At 41.2% G+C, this 20,695-nt stretch overlaps 1 protein-coding gene across 2 annotated transcripts in view; it reads right to left on the reverse strand.

Moving 5' to 3' along the window:
* Positions 1 to 20,695, reverse strand: part of LOC129703533 (erythroferrone-like) — a 67,930-nt gene that overhangs the window by 8,614 nt on the left and 38,621 nt on the right. For both annotated transcript variants that reach the window (XM_055646089.1, XM_055646088.1), the window contains exons 3-7: positions 16,449 to 16,551; positions 12,352 to 12,554; positions 11,553 to 11,661; positions 8,560 to 8,650; positions 1,494 to 1,572 (exon numbers count right to left, since the gene is read on the reverse strand). In XM_055646089.1, the coding sequence (XP_055502064.1) occupies positions 1,494 to 1,572; positions 8,560 to 8,650; positions 11,553 to 11,661; positions 12,352 to 12,554; positions 16,449 to 16,551 (585 nt within the window). The remainder of the gene's footprint in view (positions 1 to 1,493; positions 1,573 to 8,559; positions 8,651 to 11,552; positions 11,662 to 12,351; positions 12,555 to 16,448; positions 16,552 to 20,695) is intronic.

A 20,695-nucleotide genomic window follows, 5' to 3' on the forward strand; every position in this document is an offset into this window, starting at 1 on the left:
GAAGATTAGAGGGATAGATAAAAATCAGGGTTTGGTGGAGATCTGAAGGTCAAGTAACTGAGATAAAGGATAGAGGAGGAATAATTGAGTGGGAGTTGAGAGGAGATATGATTTGTAAGGAAATTAGATTAGCACTGTTGAAGATTGGGGATGTTTATGACTCCATATTCATGAAAAACAAATTCTTCATTTTCTTGTCATTTCTTTAGAAGTCTTTTGTGACCACTTTAATGATAACAGGTTTTGCTGCTCCATAAATGAGTGACTGGCTCCAGTATCAACCAGTCTGGGAAGGTGCCTCAGATAGGCACTAAGTCTGGGGTTCCCAACCTTTTGCGTCCCATTTACCTCTGTCAACTTTAATAGCACATAACAATGTTATTTCACTTATTTATGAACAACTAATGATGAACAGATACCGTTCTGTATACTAGAACCAAACACAGTCATTTAATGAGAAAAAATATGTACAAATCCAGAATCAACAAATTTACTCCCTGGGGGTAAATTTACCCCAGGTTGGGAACCCTTGCACTGTCCTTGATATGTTAAAATGGGTGCTTCGAGCCTCTGCAGGAAATCCTTACCTCAGTGTGTCAGTATCAGTCAGTATTTACTTTACTGTCATTTTAACTGAGTACTTACATACACAGATGAAACAAAAAAATTGTTTCTCAATCAGTTCCCGTCAGTGCGGTTAATAAAAACAGAATAAATACATATAGCTTTAAAAATTAAAATTACCAATCTAAAATAGGCCTAAAAATTGAAATAAAAACAGACATTCAGGCCGAACAGTGGCTTTGCTTTCACAGGTACCTAGCTGTCAAAGTATGGGCGAGGTTAGATGTGTTGGTGTATGATATATGGGGAGGGAACACAGTCCATTAACCAGTCTTATTGCCTGTGGAAAGAAGCTGTGTAGCATCCTGCTGGTTCTGCAGCTGATGCTCCTGTACCTCTTCCCAGATGGCAGAATGGAGAAGTGTGATGGATGATAGGGGTCCTTAATAATGGAGATGGCTCTGCGGATGCTGCGCTTCTGATAGATCTCCAACAGGAAAGGGAGTGGGGCACCAATGATCCTGCTGGCTGTCTTCACTATCCTGTTAAGTTGGTTAAGAGTGGAACTAAATAATGAATCTTGGCAAATACAATGGACATTTTAGTGTTTGCTTTGAACTGATCTATTTTTCAGTTTATCTTCTATGTATTGTGTATATACAAAGGACCAGAAAGTGAGATGCAGAATTACAAGAAAAACAAAGGGAAATATGGAATCAATTGTTCCATGTTTCCCTTTGTTTACAGGCACTGGAACCAATACTGACAGACACATGAGCTACACATACCCAATAAGAATGATCTGTTATGATCTGAAATGTTGTACAGATTTTGTTTAATTTACAAATCCCTGATTATTGCTCCGATTAACACAGGTCATGAGAAACAGATTTCACAACTGAAGGAGTGTTCCAGTTTCAGTTTCTTACCTGCAGATAGAGGGCGCCACTGACAAACATGGTAAATATATGACTGTTGCTACCCAGGCCATTGACAGTTTCCAAAGATCTGTAAGAAAGACACAGAGATTTTCATATTATTTACAATAATTTTGGAAGAGTATTTTTAACTGAATGCATTAAGTTATGACTAAGCTACCCAGAAAATGCTAGGTTCCTGGAGACGATTGTAGATCAGAGAGACCAAGGGGTCTAGTTCCCTGAAAGTGAACACCCAGGTAGACAGGATGGTAAAGAAGTGTAGTAAAGAACTGCAGATGCTCACATATAAGGAGAGACTGTGGAAGTTGGGGCTTTTATCCTTGAGGATTGATCTTACAGAGGGATATAAAACCACGAGGGCCGTTGATAAGGTGGATGGTCACAGTCTTTTTCCCTATAATATAGTAATTTTTTATTGTAATTCGGTAATATTTAGTATTTTATATTGTTTGTAGTCCCATTGTATTACAATGCAGTGCGAATCTTTGGTATAATATAGCAATGTATAGTTTTATAACAATGTTTATGGTGAGACTATACATGCATCATAACTATATTCTGGTTATAATGCGGCACCATTTCACATTACTGACATTCTTCTTCTTCTTGCGTATGGCGTGCACAGCCTAAAGTTGTAGGACAACTTGTACTGACATCAATATTGTAGAACTTTAAATATTACCATACCAACATTATCTGGTTGTAATGCAAAATGTTTGTAGTTGAGCATGTACCCCCCCACACTGGATCCCTATCAGTTTGCCTAGTCGCAAGAGCAGGAGTACGGAGGATGCCATTCAACGGCACTTCATCCCACCTTGCAACAGAGCACAGTTATTGAATGCTGTTCCGATTTTGGAATACCATTATTCCATCAAAACTGATCACCAAACTCGGTAACCTGGGACCCCTCCCTCTGCAAGGACTGGTCATTAACAGACCCCAGTCTGTGAGGATAGACAAGCAACCTCTTCAACCCTCACCCTGAACACCGGCGTTCCTCAGGGCTGTGTGTGAGCCCCCTCCTCTACTCCCTCTTTATGAGCACACCTGTACATGGTACTAACACCATCATCAAGTATGCAGATGATACAACGGTGATTGGCCTCATCAGCAACAACGATGAGCTCGCCTACAGGGAGGAGGTCCAGCACTTAGCAGCATGGTGCGCTGACAACAATCTGGCCCTTATCCAATAAGACCAAGGAGCTCATTTAGACTTCAGGAAGTCCAGAGGTGGGCACACCCCCATATTTAGGTATTTTCTAGCTTGTTCCTGGAGTCCCATCTCCGATGACCTCTCTTACAATACCTCTACTCTGATCAAGAGGCTCATCAGCGTCTTCTTCCTGAGGAACTGAATAGTTCTTATCCTCAGATGGTGAACATTATGCACCATCGAGAGCATATACAACTGCATCATAGTATGGTATGGCAACTGCTCTGTAATCCGCGGAAGGCACTGCAGAGGGTGGTGAAAATTGCCCAACGCATCACCGGTTCCACGCTCCCCTCCATTGAGTCTGTCCAAAGCAAGCACTGTCTGCGAAGGGCGCTCAGCATCGCCAAGGACTGCTCTCACCCCAACCATGGACTGTTTACCTCCTACCATCCGGGAGGCGCTACATGTCTCTCCGTTGCCGAACCAGCAGGTCGAGGGACAGCTTGTACTGACGGCAATATTGTCACTCTACTAAACAATACCTCGGTGACAGCCATACCCCCCCCCCCCCCCCCCCCCCCCCCCCCCCCCCCCCCAACATTTTTTATTCAAATCGTTTGCTATGTGTAGATGCTAAATGCATTTCGTAGTCTTGTACTGTACACTGACAATGACAATTAAAATTTCCTGAATTGAATCTACTAATATTGTGTGTTTGAAAACATAAGCACACATGATTGTAATATAACAATATTGTAAAAATATTATTCCCTCCTCAAACTTCCCTGCCTCTACATTTCCTCCTTAAAACCTATTTTCTAAGTCATGCCTTTAAATAATTCACCTAATGTCTTCTTACGTAGCTTTGCGTCAGATCTATTTTGAATGTAGAAAGCACAGTAGAATGCAAAACCTGGTTAAATGCAAAATACAAATGAAAGCTGTTGTTATTATTGCTCCTTGCAGTAGATGTACGTACTCTCCAAGTGCGTTTGAATCCCACCCAGCAAGTTGTGACACTGTTCCACTGTAATATAGCAAATAGGAATGAATTCCCAAATGGGAATTAATAGCTGGCTTTATATATAAAGAGATATGTTTAGCTTAGCAATCGAAAGAGTTTGTTTCACACTAATTCTTTTCCTCTAGTTGTTGCTTGTCTGGACAGGAAAATACAGAATTACATCGGGGTTAAGAGCACCAAAAGACTGCAGGGCCAATCATTGCTGGTGAAAGAGGCTCCGCTTTAGCTCTCAGACAGAACTGATCTTTGTTTGAATTTTTGTTGCAGACAGCTAAAGGGATGAGAGGAAGATGCAAAGATTATCATCTGTCCACAGTAACTGCAGATCCTGTGAATAGATCTCATTCAAGTCATTCAAACGCAATCATGGGAACTGTGAGCTGTTCTTCCATCCCAAGTTCTGGGAATCCATCCTAGGACACAAAATAAACCCTTTCTAACTATTTTGAAAATACTAAGCTCAGTCAGATAAGAGAAATCAGATGTGGGAGTTAAATCTCTATCCATTTCAATTGGGAAATATCTGACATGTACTTTCATAAGGATTTCAATTAGGCTCCACACAAATATATTGGTAATATAAAAAGAAAAATATTGGGAAATGGAGGTAACATTTTCATGTGGACCAAGGATTGATTAGTAGATAGGAGAAGCAAAGGGGAGATACATACTCCATTGGTCAAAATGTGACTTGAATGAGTCCATAGGGATTACACACTTCTACTTTTCATCCTATTTATCAATTATATTGTTGAAGAAATGGATCATGTATCTAAATTTTCTGATAAGACTAATATACATAGCACAGCAATCAAAGTCGATAGATGGAGATAGGTGTAGAAATGGAGAACCATGGATCGAAATTTCCTGATAATACTAAGATACATAGCATAGCTATCAATGTTGATAGGCATAGATAACTGTAAATAGAATTTGGTAGATTGAGCAGGCAAATTTGTTGCAGATGGATGATAGTCTAGGCAAGTATGAGATAATTTCCTTTTGTTTTAAAGGTAGAATCTGAATACTTTCTAAGTAATGAAAAGCTAGGAATTGTGGAGAAAATGTTGCGGTCTAGTGCAAAATCATTAAAGTTCCACTGCGGCGACCTAAATGGCGAGTTTAGAAGAGTTTAGGAGAGTTTGAAAAAGTGTCATGTTGAAGACCTCCTACGACTATGTTGAAGACGACTATGTTGAAGACTAGCTTCGACTAGCTTTGGGGAAAATTGGATACCGAATAGTGGAGAGTGAAGACCACCTCCTTTGATCTCCTTCGACCTCCATTCGACTATGTTGAAGACTATCTACGACTACCTTCGACTGCCTTCAATTACCTTCGACTACCCTCAATTACCTATGAATAACATGACGACCTACTACGACCTACATCGACTAAACCTACATGCAACCTTTTTTTACTCGCGTGCATTTTTAATCATGTTGAAAAATACACCCTAGCAGCGGTCTCGAGTATGCGGGGACTACTCTCGAGCATGAAGGAAAGTTACAAAGACCTCCTCGGACCTTGTGTGGACCATGCGCGAGAATGAGTCGAGGGGGGGGGGGGGAGAGAGATGGGGGAGGAGAGAGAGAGGGGGGGGAGAGAGAGAGGGGGGAGAGAGAGGGGGGGGGAGAGAGAGGGGGGAGAGAGGGGAATAGAGAGAGAGAGAGAGAGAGAGAGAGGGGGGGAGAGAGGAAAGAGACAGAGAGGGGGGGGGGGGGAGAGGGGGGGTGCAGAGGGGGGAGGTAAGGGGGGGTGGGAGGCGACTTTTAAGAAGCCAGACAACTTTTAATAAATTTAGAGGGCATTTAACATTACCGGTCGGGTTTTCCTTGGTCCTGAAATCTCCAGTGAGCCAATTAAAATGCCCAGTCAGCAAAGGAGATTGCCTACGGCTACCCTCAACTGCCTATAATTACATAGCGACCCCACTCCACTGCACTACGAGTTCAAAAGAGCCATGCCGATCAATTTTTATTCGCAGAAAATTTTTCAGCATGCTGAAAATTTTTCCTCGACCAAACTGAGGCTGCGAGTGTACGGGAACTTCCCTCGAGCATGAAGGAGAGTTCCAGTGACCCTAGGACCTCCTAAAACCACGTGTCGACCATGCTGCGAGTTTGAGTCGAGAGCAAACTCTTCTAAACTCACAAATTAGGTTGCCGCAGTGAGACAGGCCCTTTAATGTCCCAGCCGTTTTTTACCTTGTTCATCGCGGGTGTGAATTTCAGACAGCGCTCCCCCGCTTTCCCTGGCCCCCACCTTTGTGATGTGTTTGTATGTGTGTGTGTGCAGACGGTCGATCCGGCTCGCAGTTTCATCGCTGACGGCCGATCTAGCTCGAGGTTTTTCAGGTGAGTGCCCTCGGTCATGCAGATGCTAATCAGTGTATCATGTTCAGCAGTTTGCATCACGCCAATGGAAATGTCTCAAATTGGATACAGAAGAGGTATATGAGAATAATGTTGAGGCTAAAGAAGTTGAATTAACAAACAACTTTTATTAACTATGCTTCTATTTTCTTGAGTATAGGATCTAATTGAATAAGACTTTTCCTCCAGCAATTGAGTCAAGAGCAAAGGAACAAATAGGTAGAACTTCAGAAGTGTCAGCGGTAGAGTTGCTGCCTTACAGCGTCAGAGTCCGGGGTTCGATCCTGACTACAGATATTTCCTGTATGGAGTTTGTACACTCTCCTTGTGATCATGTGTGTTTTCTCTGGGTGATCCAGTTCCTCTCACACTCTAAAGACATACAGGTTTGTAGGTCAAGGTACACAAAATTGCTGGAGAAACTCAGCGGGTGCAGCAGCATCTATGGAGACTCTTCGCTCCATAGATGCTGCTGCACCCGCTGTGTTTCTCCAGCAATTTTGTGTACCTTCGATCTTCCAGCATCTGCAGTTCCTTCTTGAACAGGTTTGTAGGTGAATTGGCTTTGGTAAAAATTGTAACTTTTTCCTGTTGTGTGCGATAGTGCTAGTGTACAAGGTGATCGCTGGTCAGCGCAGACTCGGTGGGCCGAAGGGCCTGTTTCCACGCTGTTTCTCTAAAAAAAACTGTACTTCTCAGGGAAAACTGTACTTCTCAACCGGAACATTTGTCCACAGAGAGAATTTTAGCAATCTCAGAACCTATCTCCACAACTCAGATTTTCAGTCGGTCAATCTTTTGAGGGACAGGCTAAAGATGGGCATGCATTGGAATAAAATTTGTCATTATTTAATTGAATGGCAGATAATTTGAGGGACTGGAGAGCAAACTCCTGTCCTTTTAATGCACACATATAGAGAGTATTATACTGTTGTTTTATAGAGATACATAATAGTAGCAGAGTGCTAGTGTACGGTGGTAATAGAGTAGCGTTATATTGCGGTAATGAAGCAGAAGGTGTGCAACATCATTGATTTATTAATCTATGAAAGGCAAAGCAGTAATTCCAGGAGGCAACAGCATGTCTGTACCGACATGTTCCACTGAATGGCACCTTAGGGTGAAATTAATCTCCAAGGATCACATAATGAAATGTCCATTTTATCATCATCCAATGTGCCTCTATTCAAATTATGGAACAGAACATTGATGGGATGTTTAAGTGACTGTTGAGTCATGATTGTACATGCAGTTGCCTTCCAAGATCAGGTTCATACTACTCTTAGTTCCAATGATCTTGACGTGGCCATTGATGTCAGAAAGGAGCTCAACGTACAGTAACAGTAAAAAAATGAATCGGAAAAGGTAAAAACAAGTGGAAATCTGGTGAAAATGCTGGAAATACTCAGCAGGTTAGGCAGCACACATGGAATGAGTAAGTTAATTTCCAGATCCATGCCTTTTCATTTGAACAATTAGCCAAAACATGTCTGTAAATTGGAGGAGACGTCTTTGAAGCTATCATGAGATTTTAGTTGGAGCAGCTGAGAATCTTATTGTCAACTACCAGTATTTACTTGCTGTTGGCTGATTGTCAAACTGGATGGATGATTTAAGCTATCTGGATGCTGTGCTGCTAGTTTATAGACATTTCCAGAATTTATTAAATTTTGAAATGTAATGTATGATATCTAGGACACGTCAGTGTATCTATTGAAAGGTTATCAATCTGACACTTTTATCCTCTTTCTCTCTTCACAGAAGCTGCTTGACCTTGTGAGTATTTGCAGCAAATATCAATTGCATTGATCGTCATAGAGCCACAGAACACAGAAACACTCCCATTGATCCACCTGGTCCATGCCGACCAAGATGCCCACCTACAGTAGTCCTATTTGGCCACGTTAGACTCAGATCCCTCTCAACCTTTCCTATTTTTGACGAATTGATGCAACTTAGCACAACCTTCAATCCCTTTACTTCCCTCTTGACCACAGGATCATTCATTTTTTCCTTATTAAATGAAATCAAGGGAGGCTTTGATAGAATAGTCTGGGAGAGGTTTCTCTTCATGGCTGGAATGTCTCAGGATAAATGGTCAGCGACTGAGGTAAAGAGAAACCTCTTCAATCGGAAAGTAGTCAATATTGTAGAATTCTCTACCCTAAAGGGTTTGATTGTTGAGTGCATCCAAGACTGAGATCAACAGATTTTGAGACATTAAGATTTGTGGTGATGGTACGAGAAAATTGAGTTGAGATTGAAGGTCCCTTGATCCTTACTGAACAGCTAAGGTTTGAGAAAGCATGTGGACCATTGCACTTTCTTCAATTTACTGGCAGGCCTTTCATACAGGCTTGCCTGTATATTTCTAGTGACGGGTTCCTATTCCATATCTGTTCACATCAATCTAGATATGCTTGGATTTGCTTGTTGTTCTGTTACTAGATTGTGCTTGCTGGTCCCATGGCAACAGTGGATCATCACACTTACATATTGTGCTGACATAGAGATTCAATGCAGATGAGTATTCGGATATTATCTTGAGGCCTATTGTGCCTTCTTCTCTGAGGCTCTCTGTGTTCTGAAAAAAAAAGCAAACACACTGTTACCTTTAAAACATTAAGTTCTTTGGATCAGATATAGGGCTGGAAACGTAGAAACATAGAAAATAGGTGCAGGACTAGTCCATTCGGTCCTTTGAGTCAGCACCGTCATTCAATACCCGGCGGGCGATGGTAAGTCCTGCGGACATTATGGCTGTGCCAGGCGATGTAAGGCCCTGCCCGGGTCTTGATGTTGGAGCCACCGGCAGGCGCTGGCAAATCCCGCGGCCATTAAAGCCGCGCTGGGCGGTGTAAGGCCCTGCTCCGGGTTGTTTTCAACCCCTGTATCTCCAATCTATCAGGAAGGTGCTCAGAGGAAATGTGGAGATCCCATCTACATTTTACTAAAACTCAAAGTCAAGGATAGTCACTGAGCAGGTGGCTACATCAAGAGAGTCAAGAGTTAAGGTGTTTAATTGCCATACTGTATACCGGAAAGTAACAAATTCTTATACACTGCAGGTTTACAGGTGTATTGATGCAGTAACACAAAAAATAAATATACAGTAATCAATAATACAATAAATTTATAATCAGTAATACAAGGTTAGCAGACCATAATAGTGTAAAACTAAAGTCCATAGAGCAACCAAAACAAAATCCACAGTAGATCATAGTTGCTGAGGTTGGGATCTGGTTAGTGTTGTGCAGTGATGGTGTCTCACCATCCTCACATTCTCCTTCCTCCATCACCAGGGAATTTTCTAGTTATGTTGTACCTGAACTGACAAAGGTGCGATATTTCCCTTGTGGGCAGAAGGCAGGAGACATTATGCAGTGCATGCTTATACCATTTGCAGTTTGGCTGGTGATTCAGAAGAAAAAAGGAACAAGGTAAACAGATGGCCTCATCATTGATCTCTTCAGCACCATTGATGCCCTATTCCCAGAATGACCAGCGTGTGTTGTTTTCCATTGAGCTACAAACGTACAACCACACTTGTCCCCATTAGACTCATTATTGCCCAGTCACTATTCTCCATCTTTTGTGCACAGTCATGAAAATTTGACAGCAAGTTATAAGTCTGAGTGATACGAATGTCAAGGTTGAATAGCTACCAAGCACTATATGTTTGTGTAACTGTAACAGTTGTCAATGTGAGATTTACTTCACTGTCTGAAAGTAAAGTAATTATTTGAATTTTGGGGCAAAATATTAGTTGATCATTGGAAGTGATGATAGACATTGTGAAATATACTGCAAATGAGACTCACAGTACAGCCATTCTTCTTGCAATCATATTACTTTTTCACTTTTGGTGAAAGTCTTGAAATATCACTTCTTCACTTCGGATACTGATAAATTATGCCATAAATTATAGTTCATATTTGCCTTGATTGTGAAACATCTTCCTATATTACATTCATGTTCTTCAACCAAGATTGTTAACCTTTATCGCAATTTAATTGCATTGCCTCTTTACCAAACCTCCTTCTTTTCCTACTCCCTTGTGCAAAGGCTCGCCATTTTTCCACAGCAATTAGGGATGGACAGTAAATATTTCTCTTAGAAACATAGAAAATAGGTGCAGGAGTAGGCCAAAAGGCCCTTCGAGCCAGCACCGCCATTCAATATGATCATGGCTGATCATCCAAAATCAGAACTCCATTCCTGCTTTTTTCCCCACATCCCTTGATTCCGTCAGCCAGTGCTAGCAACATATAGTTAAAATATATATATACACTGATGCGACCAATTTCAAGGCAATTTAATCAAGGCACATTCATATATAATGTTTTTATTTGTTTATAAAGAAGGAAAATGATGAGATGAGATTTTACAATCAGCTTTGGTAGTGGAAGCCGATTTAAAAGTAACATCCCAATATAGAAGGTACACATAAATGCTGGAGAAACTCAGCGGGTGCAGCAGCATCTATGGAGCGAAGGAAATAGGCAACGTTTCGGGCCGAAACCCTTCTTCAGACTGATGATATTATGCCATTGATACTGACACTGACAATATAGAATTGGTTGTACCCTTGATAAGGAAGATCTGCCAGGCTCTAGGAAAGTACAGAAGTTCTCAGTGGCTCTTCCCAGAAACATGATGCCTTGAAAGGCTTCCTTCTCTTTTGTGTGATTCCAGAACAGAAGATGATTCTTGATGATGGCTCAACGTTCCAAGTTTTGGTATAAATGAAAGTGAATAGAAACATAGAAAATAGGTGCAGGAGTAGACCTTTCGGCCCTTCGAACCTGCAACATGATATGATCATGGCTGATCATCCAACTCAGTATCCTGTACCTGCTTTCTCTCCATACCCCCTGATACCTTTAGCCACAAGGGCCATAACTAACTCCCTCTTAAATATAGCCAATGAACTGGCCTCAACTACCTTCTGTGGCAGAGAATTCCAGAGATTCACCACTCTCTGTGTGAAAAATGTTTTTTTCATCTCGGTCCTAAAAGATTTCCCTCTTATCCTTAAACTGTGACCCCTTGTTCTGGACTTCCCCAACATCGGGAACAACCCCTTAAGAATGTTGTAAGTTTCTATAAGATCCTCCCTCAATCTTCTAAATTTTAGCGAGAATGTAGTTGTTCGCTATTTAATCTCACAATCTGATGAAAACTGAGACATATGACTGTTCCTGTCAGATTGCATATTAATCATTCTTCAAGCTGAAAAATATATCGGTGTTGTATCAAAAATTGTATAAAATAATAAAAAATATTAAATACGATAGTGTAGAGCAAGTGGCAACTCCCTTTTATATCTCTGTTTGGAGATACAATTGGGGGAGATGCAAACTTGCTTCACCCATTTTATACAACTCTTCTAGAAATTGAGATCTACTCCAGTAGTTCTGCACTCTACAGTAAACTCATTCACCCTTACAGATTAGTTAATCCCCGATAACATTATGTGTCCTTACCGATATGGAGGTTGGCGGAGAACTGGTAAAACCCTGCCACTGGGGCCACGTATTGGCCGCTGGTCAGATTCAGGCCAATTCCTCGTAGGAATACACCATCCTTATCAGGCTAAGAAGAGACAAATGTATTAAATAACTTAGCCAGACTCAGCTTCAACATTTCCCAGTAATAATCCATACTAAGCAACTTTTAAAGATGAAGACTCCAGAATGCATACTGCAAAATCTTGTAACAAAATCTTAATTACTTGAATGAAGGTATGAAAACACTACAAATTAATATAGGTAATCTGCAGAGCATCATATCAACATCTTAAAAGTTCACTAATGTTACAAAGAGAAATGCTACACCAAACACAACCAGAATTCACCTGGAATTTGTGTAGTGATTAGCTGGAGACCTTCTTTCTATCTGTCTGGGTTGAATTGCTGTTCAGATCCCAGGTTAAATTGTGCAGCATGACAACCAGAGATGTGAGTCAGCCAGTGAGATCTATACCACACTTTTCATTTGTCTTGCCCATCCCCACAACAGCACCCCCAATGGCCTTTGTGTGTTGGGTACCAAGCTTTCTTGCTAAATAACAACTGACCCGAAATAATGGGTCGATGTCATACTAGAATCAGGATAGAGGGCACAATGCCCATCTCACTCCAACAATGATGGATTTTAAATCACCCAATTATGTCCCATCAATTATTCAGGAATTTAACAGTGAAAAATACATTCTTATTTATATTGTTCACTAACATTGGTGTAAAGAGTTATGATAGTCCTTTACTTTGAAAATGCACTCACGATATGAAAGTTCTGCAGCTCTCTCACACTTTTTCTGTTCATCACAAGGTTATCCTTTAGTTTGCAGTGAAAGGCTGCTTCCAGTCTGTGATATTGGTCAATCTCCTCTGGTAACAGGGGATGATAGGTAAGACTGTCCTGAATCACTGGACATTCTTGGCACTTTTCCTGCAAAGCAATTCTATTTCTTTCTTCAACTGCTTCTGCAGAAATAAAAATTGAACTGGATGAAGTAGAATATTATATCCAGCCTCTTTATTCATACCAATTCTAAATACTGTAGAATTTTTCTGCTGCTATTTTATTTGCTTTGTTTTCCCATTCCCTGACCCTTCTATTATCTTTCCCAGCAGAGAAGCTCTGTGGTAGGTACTGTGATGATTTTCATTGACACTCCCGTCCATCAGTTGACATTATGCATGGAAGGATCTATTAAAATGCATTAGCAATGCTGATCTGGGAAATGCCATGAAGGAAAATGTTAGACATTGCATAAAATAAAATAAATAGGTTAGTAGAATTAGTAGATGCCATTAAATACTAAACAAGGTGAAATAAGGAACTTAAATGATGTTAATACACATTCCAGTCCAGACTGCTTTAATGCAGTGAGCAATGGTAGCCAACATCTCAGCTCTGACCTCTTTAATAATTATGTGTGTGGAAACATAATATTACCCCAAGGTTGGGTGAGATGTGGGGGGTCTGAAGCTCGTTCTGAGCACTCCATAACCCCTTCACATTTAAGTAGTGGGGCCAGGAACTGATGTGCTATCACATACTGTACATGGGTGCAAATCAAGAACTGGGGGTTATAGGAAATAATTCTTGATTGAATTGACACAGCAGATTGATTTGCTTATTTATCTGCCAATTACATGAATAATTCTATAAATAGCTATTCATACAATGGATATCATAAAGTAAAGGTGAATGTAGATGATACTGTATTAGAAGTTAGCAGGAGCATTAAATGAATCAGTAATATATGGAATTGTAACTTAACACAAATAATAATATGATGATGTCCTACAGACTGAAAGAGAGGTAACATATTGTGTACTATACAAGGTGCATTAGAGTGAGGATTGTGGCATATATTAAACACAGCATGTGAGCCACGTAGATATATAACAGTAAAGGTTTCTGCATGTAATAGTTAAACAGTGCAAGAAAGATTAAGGGCACACTGTAACCTAATCTGTAACCTTATTGAAGATTAATCAATGTCCGTTAAAGATTTATTATTGTCTCCTTTATTATATTGTTTAACATTTATCCATATTAAACCAAATCCTATTTTTGCGTTCAGAAACTCTTTTGACCTAAACGTATAAATCTGCAATCCCACATCTTTGCAAATTAATTCTTAGATTAGTACTTTTGTACTTCTTGGCCTTTGCAATTACATCCCTTGTTCTAATTATCTATTCTTTATCTATTCTTTAGGTATTTCTATTTCTTCATTTCATTGAAAATTATATAGTTTATTTCCATTCTCATCATCTCAGATTAATTATATAGGTGTAAGAGGATGCATTGTTGGGGGTTTAATTAGGAGATTGGCTCTTAGGGAATATTAAGGTGGGACCTCAGTAAATGAATTCATAGATCCCTGTAGGTGGCAGCACTAGTAGATAGGTTTATGTGTGGGATATTAATGATAAAGGGGAAATCTTTTAGGATTGAGATGAGAAAAACATTTTTTACACAGAGAGTGGTGAATCTTTGGAATTCTCTGCCACAGAATGTAGTTGAGGCCAGTTCATTGGCTATATTTAAGAGGGAGTTAGATGTGGCCCTTGTGGCTAAAGGGATCAGGGGGTATGGAGAGAAAGCAGGTACAGGATACTGAGTTGGATGATCAGCCATGATCATATTGAATGGCGGTGATAGGCTCGAAGGGCCGAATGGCCTACTCCTGCACCTATATTCTATATTTCTATATTGATGAAGAGTGTTGGCCTTCGTTAGCCAGGAAACGGAATATAAGTGCTTGGAGATCATGGGACAACTTTTTTTTAAATGATTAGGTCATAGCTGCAATATGATGCACTTCTGTCAGCCAGTCCATAGGAAGGATGTGAATGGACTGAAGAAGAGTGCAAAGGAGATTAATCGAGATGTTGCTTGGGATGGTGAGACTGGATGAGCTGGGTTTGTTTTCCTTGGAGCAGAGGATATTGAGAGGATATTGAGGGGCAGATACTGGTTTACAAAAGAAGACACAGTGCTAGAGTAACTCAGCGGGTCAAGCAGCATCCCTGGAAAACATGGATAGGTGACGTTTCAGGTCAGAAGAAATGTCCCAACCCAAAATGTCATGTATCCATGTTCTCCAAAGATGCTGTCTGACCCACTGAGTTATTCCAGCACATTGTTAATGGTTAAACTAATGTTCAATAAGACTGACATAAAAAGATGTTGCAGTCTGTCCTAATGCTCTAGAGATGCAGAGTAATACAGCATAGAAGCAGGCCCTTTGGCCCAACTTGCCCACCAAGCTTCCCCTTCTACACTAGTCCTACCTGCCTGCGTTTGGGCCATATCCGTCTAAACCTTCCCTCTCCAGGTATCTCTGCAATTGTGAGATTTTCATTTGTACACATTACCAAGTGGATGCATGGACAGTCTTTTTCCATTAATGTTGAGTACAAATAACCAGCAAATTAGTGTACCTGGATAGACTCTAGTAGTGGCATTGCAGAGTTTAGAAAATGAAGAAAACAACATGTCTCTGGCACTTGACATTTGCAATCACCAACCCTGGTCCTTACTGTAGACTAGAGCTGGCATTGCCTGGTGAATCATTAGGCATTGGTGAACATACGACAGACCAGGGGAAAAGAAAGAAAGGTAGAGGTTTCCTGGAGGGTGAGGTCACATTGTGAGTTCTGCAAAAACCCAAGAGAAAAGTATAACATAGCCGTCTGTAAATAAAGTGATGAGCACATACTCAGAAGTGCATGATGGACAGTTTGAGAAGGAAATGAAGAGAATGAGGACTCTTTGTGTGAAGCCTAGAACATTGGAACACAAGAAAACAGGAGTAAGTGTAGGTCACAGCCCATCAAGCCTCTCACGCCATCCAATACGATCATGGCTAATCTACTGCAGGCCTCATCTCCTCTTACGTGCCAGTTAAGCATAGTCGGGTTGTATCTAAGTTTGGCTTGGGCACAGCTCTGCTCAAGAACACAAGAAATTGCAGAGAATTGTAGATTTAGCTCAGTCCAACATACAGACCAGATGACCCACCATTGAGTCCATCTGCTCTTCACACTGCCTTGGAAAAACAGCCAACACAATCAAACACATCCCACTCCTGTCTTTCTTTCTTCTCCCTACAGCAAATGAGCGTGGATTGGAGGACAGCGTGAAAGTTGGTGGTAAAGTTTGAGTTTGGAACAAGGAGTGTTCAATGCAATCAACAAAAAGACAAGGATAGCTGGGTCCCATGCAACAGCTTATGGTTACACATTTAATGAAGAAAGTGCGAGGAGTCCAAAAAAAGACGTTGTTAAGGGTGAGGAGACATTCCATCAAGTGAGGGTGGAGATTAGTTGATGGGAACTGATTGTGTCTCTGTTCTATGAAGAACCAGAGGGCACAGAGGCTCTCCGGATTGGAAAAGGGGGTGTAAATAAACTGGACGTCCATGGAAAAGATGAGACAGTTGGATTAAAGGTTGTTGAAATGGTGTTTCTGCCATTGTTTCAGCTTATTCCTGTCCCATCAAACGCAAGTACAAATATCTTGATTCTATCTTGTCCGCTGTTATACAGTCACTTCTGACCTACATCCAAGACAATTCATTCACTCTTCACCAATTCAACAACTGTCTTTTTGTTTGTTACTTTCCAGAGAAAATAAAGGCCTGGATATGCACGCCAGTGAGAGAGGAGTGGTGTTGTGAGTGATGACGGTAGCTATCTTCCTTTTGGAGATGATATTGTGTTAGAAAACAGCCTAATTTTTGGTCATTTTGATCACCTTATTTACACCTTATTATCAGTCCTTATTATACTTACAACTGTCATCAGTGTTAATGAACAGTCAGCAGTGTTGAATGATAAAATTATCAAATTTGACATTACCTTTCAGCATCTCTTTGAATTCTTTCAGGAGCACCTCATGTGTGACAACGGCCCCTGGAGGTCCCTGAGGTCCCGGGGGACCTGGCGGACCTGGAAGACCATGCTGGAAATGGAAAACATAAAGACCTGTTAGGGTGTCAATTCTTAAGGTTTAAAGCCCTCTGTATGAAGGAATTTTCCATCTCAACCCAACATGGTCAGCAACTTATTCTGAGACTGTGCCTCTGGTGCTGGACCCTTCATATGGTGGAACATCCCCTTGTATTGATTCTGACCATTTCTCTCCGATCCTAAGTTCTGAGGGGCTGTGGCTGATTTCCTTCCATGAATTTGTAGGAGACTCAGCCACTGCCAACATGGCACTATATCATTTCACTGGGCATTTTACTAATTCTAAACAAAACTATCGATAATGTAACCTAATTTTACCATGGCTTAATGAGAACTGTGCAGTGTTGACTCCTACCAATATAGTTGTGGATAGATGAAGGATTTTGAACTGCCCCACCCAGAATAAACATAGAAACATAGAAAATAGGTGCAGGAGTAGGCCATTCGGCCCTTCGAGCCTGCACCGCCATTCAATATGATCATGGCTGATCATCCAACTCAGTATCCTGTACCTGCCTTCTCTCCATACCCCCTGATCCCTTTAGCCACAAGGGCCACATCTAACTCCCTCTTAAATATAGCCAATGAACTGGCCTCAACTACCTTCTGTGGCAGAGAATTCAGAGATTTACCACTCACCACTCTCTGTGCCCTTGTCACTCTCAGTGCTTCTATCGTGTTGTTCAATACGAAAGAGCAATGATTCATCATAGTTTAATCAGAATTAGGTTTTAATGCCCATATGTGGATAAATGTGAGGTTATCCATTTTGGTGGCAAAAACGGGAAAGCAGATATTATCTAAATGGTGGCCGATTGGGAAAGGGGGAGATGCAGCGAGACCTAGGTGTCATGGTACACCAGTCATTGAAGGTAGGCATGCAGGTGCAGCAGGCAGTAAAGAAAGCGAATGATATGTTAGCTTTCATTGCAAAAGGATTTGAGTATAGGAGCAGGGAGGTTCTACTGCAGTTGTACAGGGTCTTGGTGAGACCACACCTGGAATATTGCGTACAGTTTTGGTCTCCAAATCTGAGGAAGGACATTATTGCCATAGAGGGAGTGCAGAGAAGGTTCACCAGACTGATTCCTGGGATGTCAGGACTGTCTTATGAAGAAAGACTGGATAGACTTGGTTTATACTCTCTAGAATTTAGAAGATTGAGAGGGGATCTTATAGAAACTTACAAAATTCTTAAGGGGTTGAACAGGAAGATTGTTCCCGATGTTAGGGAAGTCCAGGACAAGGGGTCACAGCTTAAGGATAAGGGGGAAATCCTTTAAAACCGAGATGAGAAGAACTTTTTTCACACAGAGATGAATCTCTGGAACTCTCTGCCACAGAGGGTAGTTGAGGCCAGTTCATTGGCTATATTTAAGAGGGAGTTAGATGTGGCCCTTGTGGCTAAGGGGATCAGGGGGTATGGAGAGAAGGCAGGTACGGGATACTGAGTTGGATGATCAGCCATGATCATATTGAATGGCGGTGCAGGCTCGAAGGGCCGAATGGCCTACTCCTGCACCTAATTTCTATGTTTCTATGTTTCTATTTGACCTAATGCCTGGAGATTTTGTGTGAAGAGATAATGCTAAGGATTCTATCTTCCAGCCTTTATGCATTTATCCTGCACATGGGTCATTGCATGTTTAGGAATTGTGATGGAAGATTGTATCATGTTGACTGCAAGAAATTATACGGTGATTACCATCAAATCAAATTGCTATTTGGTTAATCTTTGTCAATTCGCTAAATTCAGAGACCAGTACACAAATGTACACAAGGAGCATTTTTTGCAAGGTTGTTGAGATGACTGACTTTAATGTGTCTGAATCCAAAGTTTAGTTTAGCTTCGTTTAGTTAAGTTGAGAGATACAGCACGGAAACAGACCCACCAAGTCCGCGCTGACCACCGATCTCCGTACACTAGCACTATCCTACACACTAGAGAAAATTTACAATTTTCACTGAAGCCAATGGACCTACAAGCCTGTACATCTTTGGAGTGTGGGTGAAAACCGGAGCATCCAGAGAAAACCCACGAGGTCATATAGAGAACATACAAACTCCATACAAATAACATCCGTAGTCAGATCGAGCCAGGGTCTCTGGTGCTGTAAGGCAGCAACTCTACCGCTGCACCACTGTGTGTCGATTGATACTGAATGGTTAATTTGTTTTTATTCTACCACCTCTAGTTCATATGAAACTACGCTGTACTCCAGGAGGGACCATCACATAGACCCATTTCAAAGTCAACCATACGAATGGGAGTTATCTTCATGCAAGATTAGGCAATGGCATTAAGCTTCCTTCTCTGTTGGATATGATTACAGGTAACTTCACCAGCTTAGTTCAAATTCCCATATTTGGATTATAATTCATATAATTACTGGAATAAACATTTGGATTACTGAACTAGTAGCTATACTATGTGCCTGCAGTCTCTGAAGAGCAGGGGAGGTTTAGTTTAGCTTATTGTATGGTACAGTGAAAAGCTTTTGTTGTGTGCTAACCAGTCAGCAGAAAGACAATACATGATTACAATTGAGCCATTTATGCTGTATATATACATGATAAGGGAATAACATTTAGTGCAAGGTAAAGCCAGTAAAAAGATTGTCCGAGGGTCACCAATGAGATAGATAGTAGTTTAGAACTGCTCCCTAGTTGTGGTAGAATGATTAAGTTGCCTGATAACAGCTGGGAATAAACTGTCCCTGAATATGGAGGTGTGCGTGTTCACACTTTTACCCGATGGGAGAGGGGAGAAGAGGAAGTGGCCAGGGTGCGACTCGACCTTGACTATGCTGCTGGCCGAGGCAGCATGAGGGATAAATGGAGCAAATGGAAGGGAGGTTGGTTTGTGTGATGGTCTGGGCACAATTTGTTGCAATTTGTTGCGGTCTTAGACAATATACAATAGGTGCAGGAGTAGACCATTTGGCCCTTCGAGCCAGCACCACCATTCAGTGCGATCATGGCTCATCATCCACATTCAGTACCCCATTCTTGCCTTTACCCTATATCCCCTGACTGCGCTATCTTTAAGAACTCTATCTAACTTCTCTTGAAAGCATCCAGAGAATTGGTCTCCACTGCCTTCTGAGGCAGAAAATTCCACAGATTCAACTCTCTGGGTGAAAAGGTTTTTCCTCACCTCCATTCTAAATGGCCTACCCCTTATTCTTGGATGGATCTGTTCCCAAACCAAGCTGAAGTTGCAAAGATATAGATGATTCAAACCATGGAGGGATCGGAAAACAAGAGAGAGAATGGTGAAACTGCAGCAATGTCAGACTGATAACCAAAATAAGTGAAAGCGAACAGTGTCTGATATGAAGTTGGCCAGCGTTCTCTATTTTTTAATACCAGAACACTCAGAAATTGGTCTGAGATTTTTAAAAATCTCAGATGAATCCTCATTTTTTTTTTTGCACAAATGCTACCAACATTGATATATACATTTCAGTACTTCAGCTTGGTACTGATGATGCTTTTGAATGTTGCCATTGTGACAGCTGTGATTGATTAAATTGGGTTAGTAACTACGGGATGATGTAAGTACAGGAAGTAGACCGTCATCAATCTAAATGTCTAACATTTCTAAATTCTCAACGTCTTCTCATTCATTGCTGGATGAATGAGAAATTGTCAATTTAATACACTAAGTTCCTCCCACTAAAAATGACTTAATAGAAGCTGAGGATAACCTAATGTGAGCAGCATATGCTATGACTCAAGGAGTCATGCAGAACATACAACACAGTGGTGCAGCGGTAAACCAGCTGCCGTACACCACCAGAGTTCCAAGTTCGACCCTGACTACGAGTACTGTCTGTATGGTGTTTGTGCGTTCTCCCTGCGACTGCATGGGTTTTCCCCGGGTGCTCCGGTTTCTGTCCACACTCCAAAGACGTGCAGGTTTGTAGGTTAATTGGTTTCTGTAAATTGTTCCTAGTGTTTAGGATAGTGATAGTGCATGGGGATCGCTGCTCGGTGAGCTGAAGGGTCTGCTTCTGTGCTGTGTCTCTAAACTAAACTAAACTAAACTAAACTAAACTAAACTAAACTGAACAGAAAGAGGTTACTTGGCTCACCAAGTCCACACCAGCCATTAAGCACCCATTAATTCTCTG

The sequence above is a fragment of the Leucoraja erinacea genome, chromosome 14, assembly GCF_028641065.1.
Source record: "Leucoraja erinacea ecotype New England chromosome 14, Leri_hhj_1, whole genome shotgun sequence".
Taxonomy (NCBI): Eukaryota; Metazoa; Chordata; class Chondrichthyes; order Rajiformes; family Rajidae; genus Leucoraja; species Leucoraja erinaceus.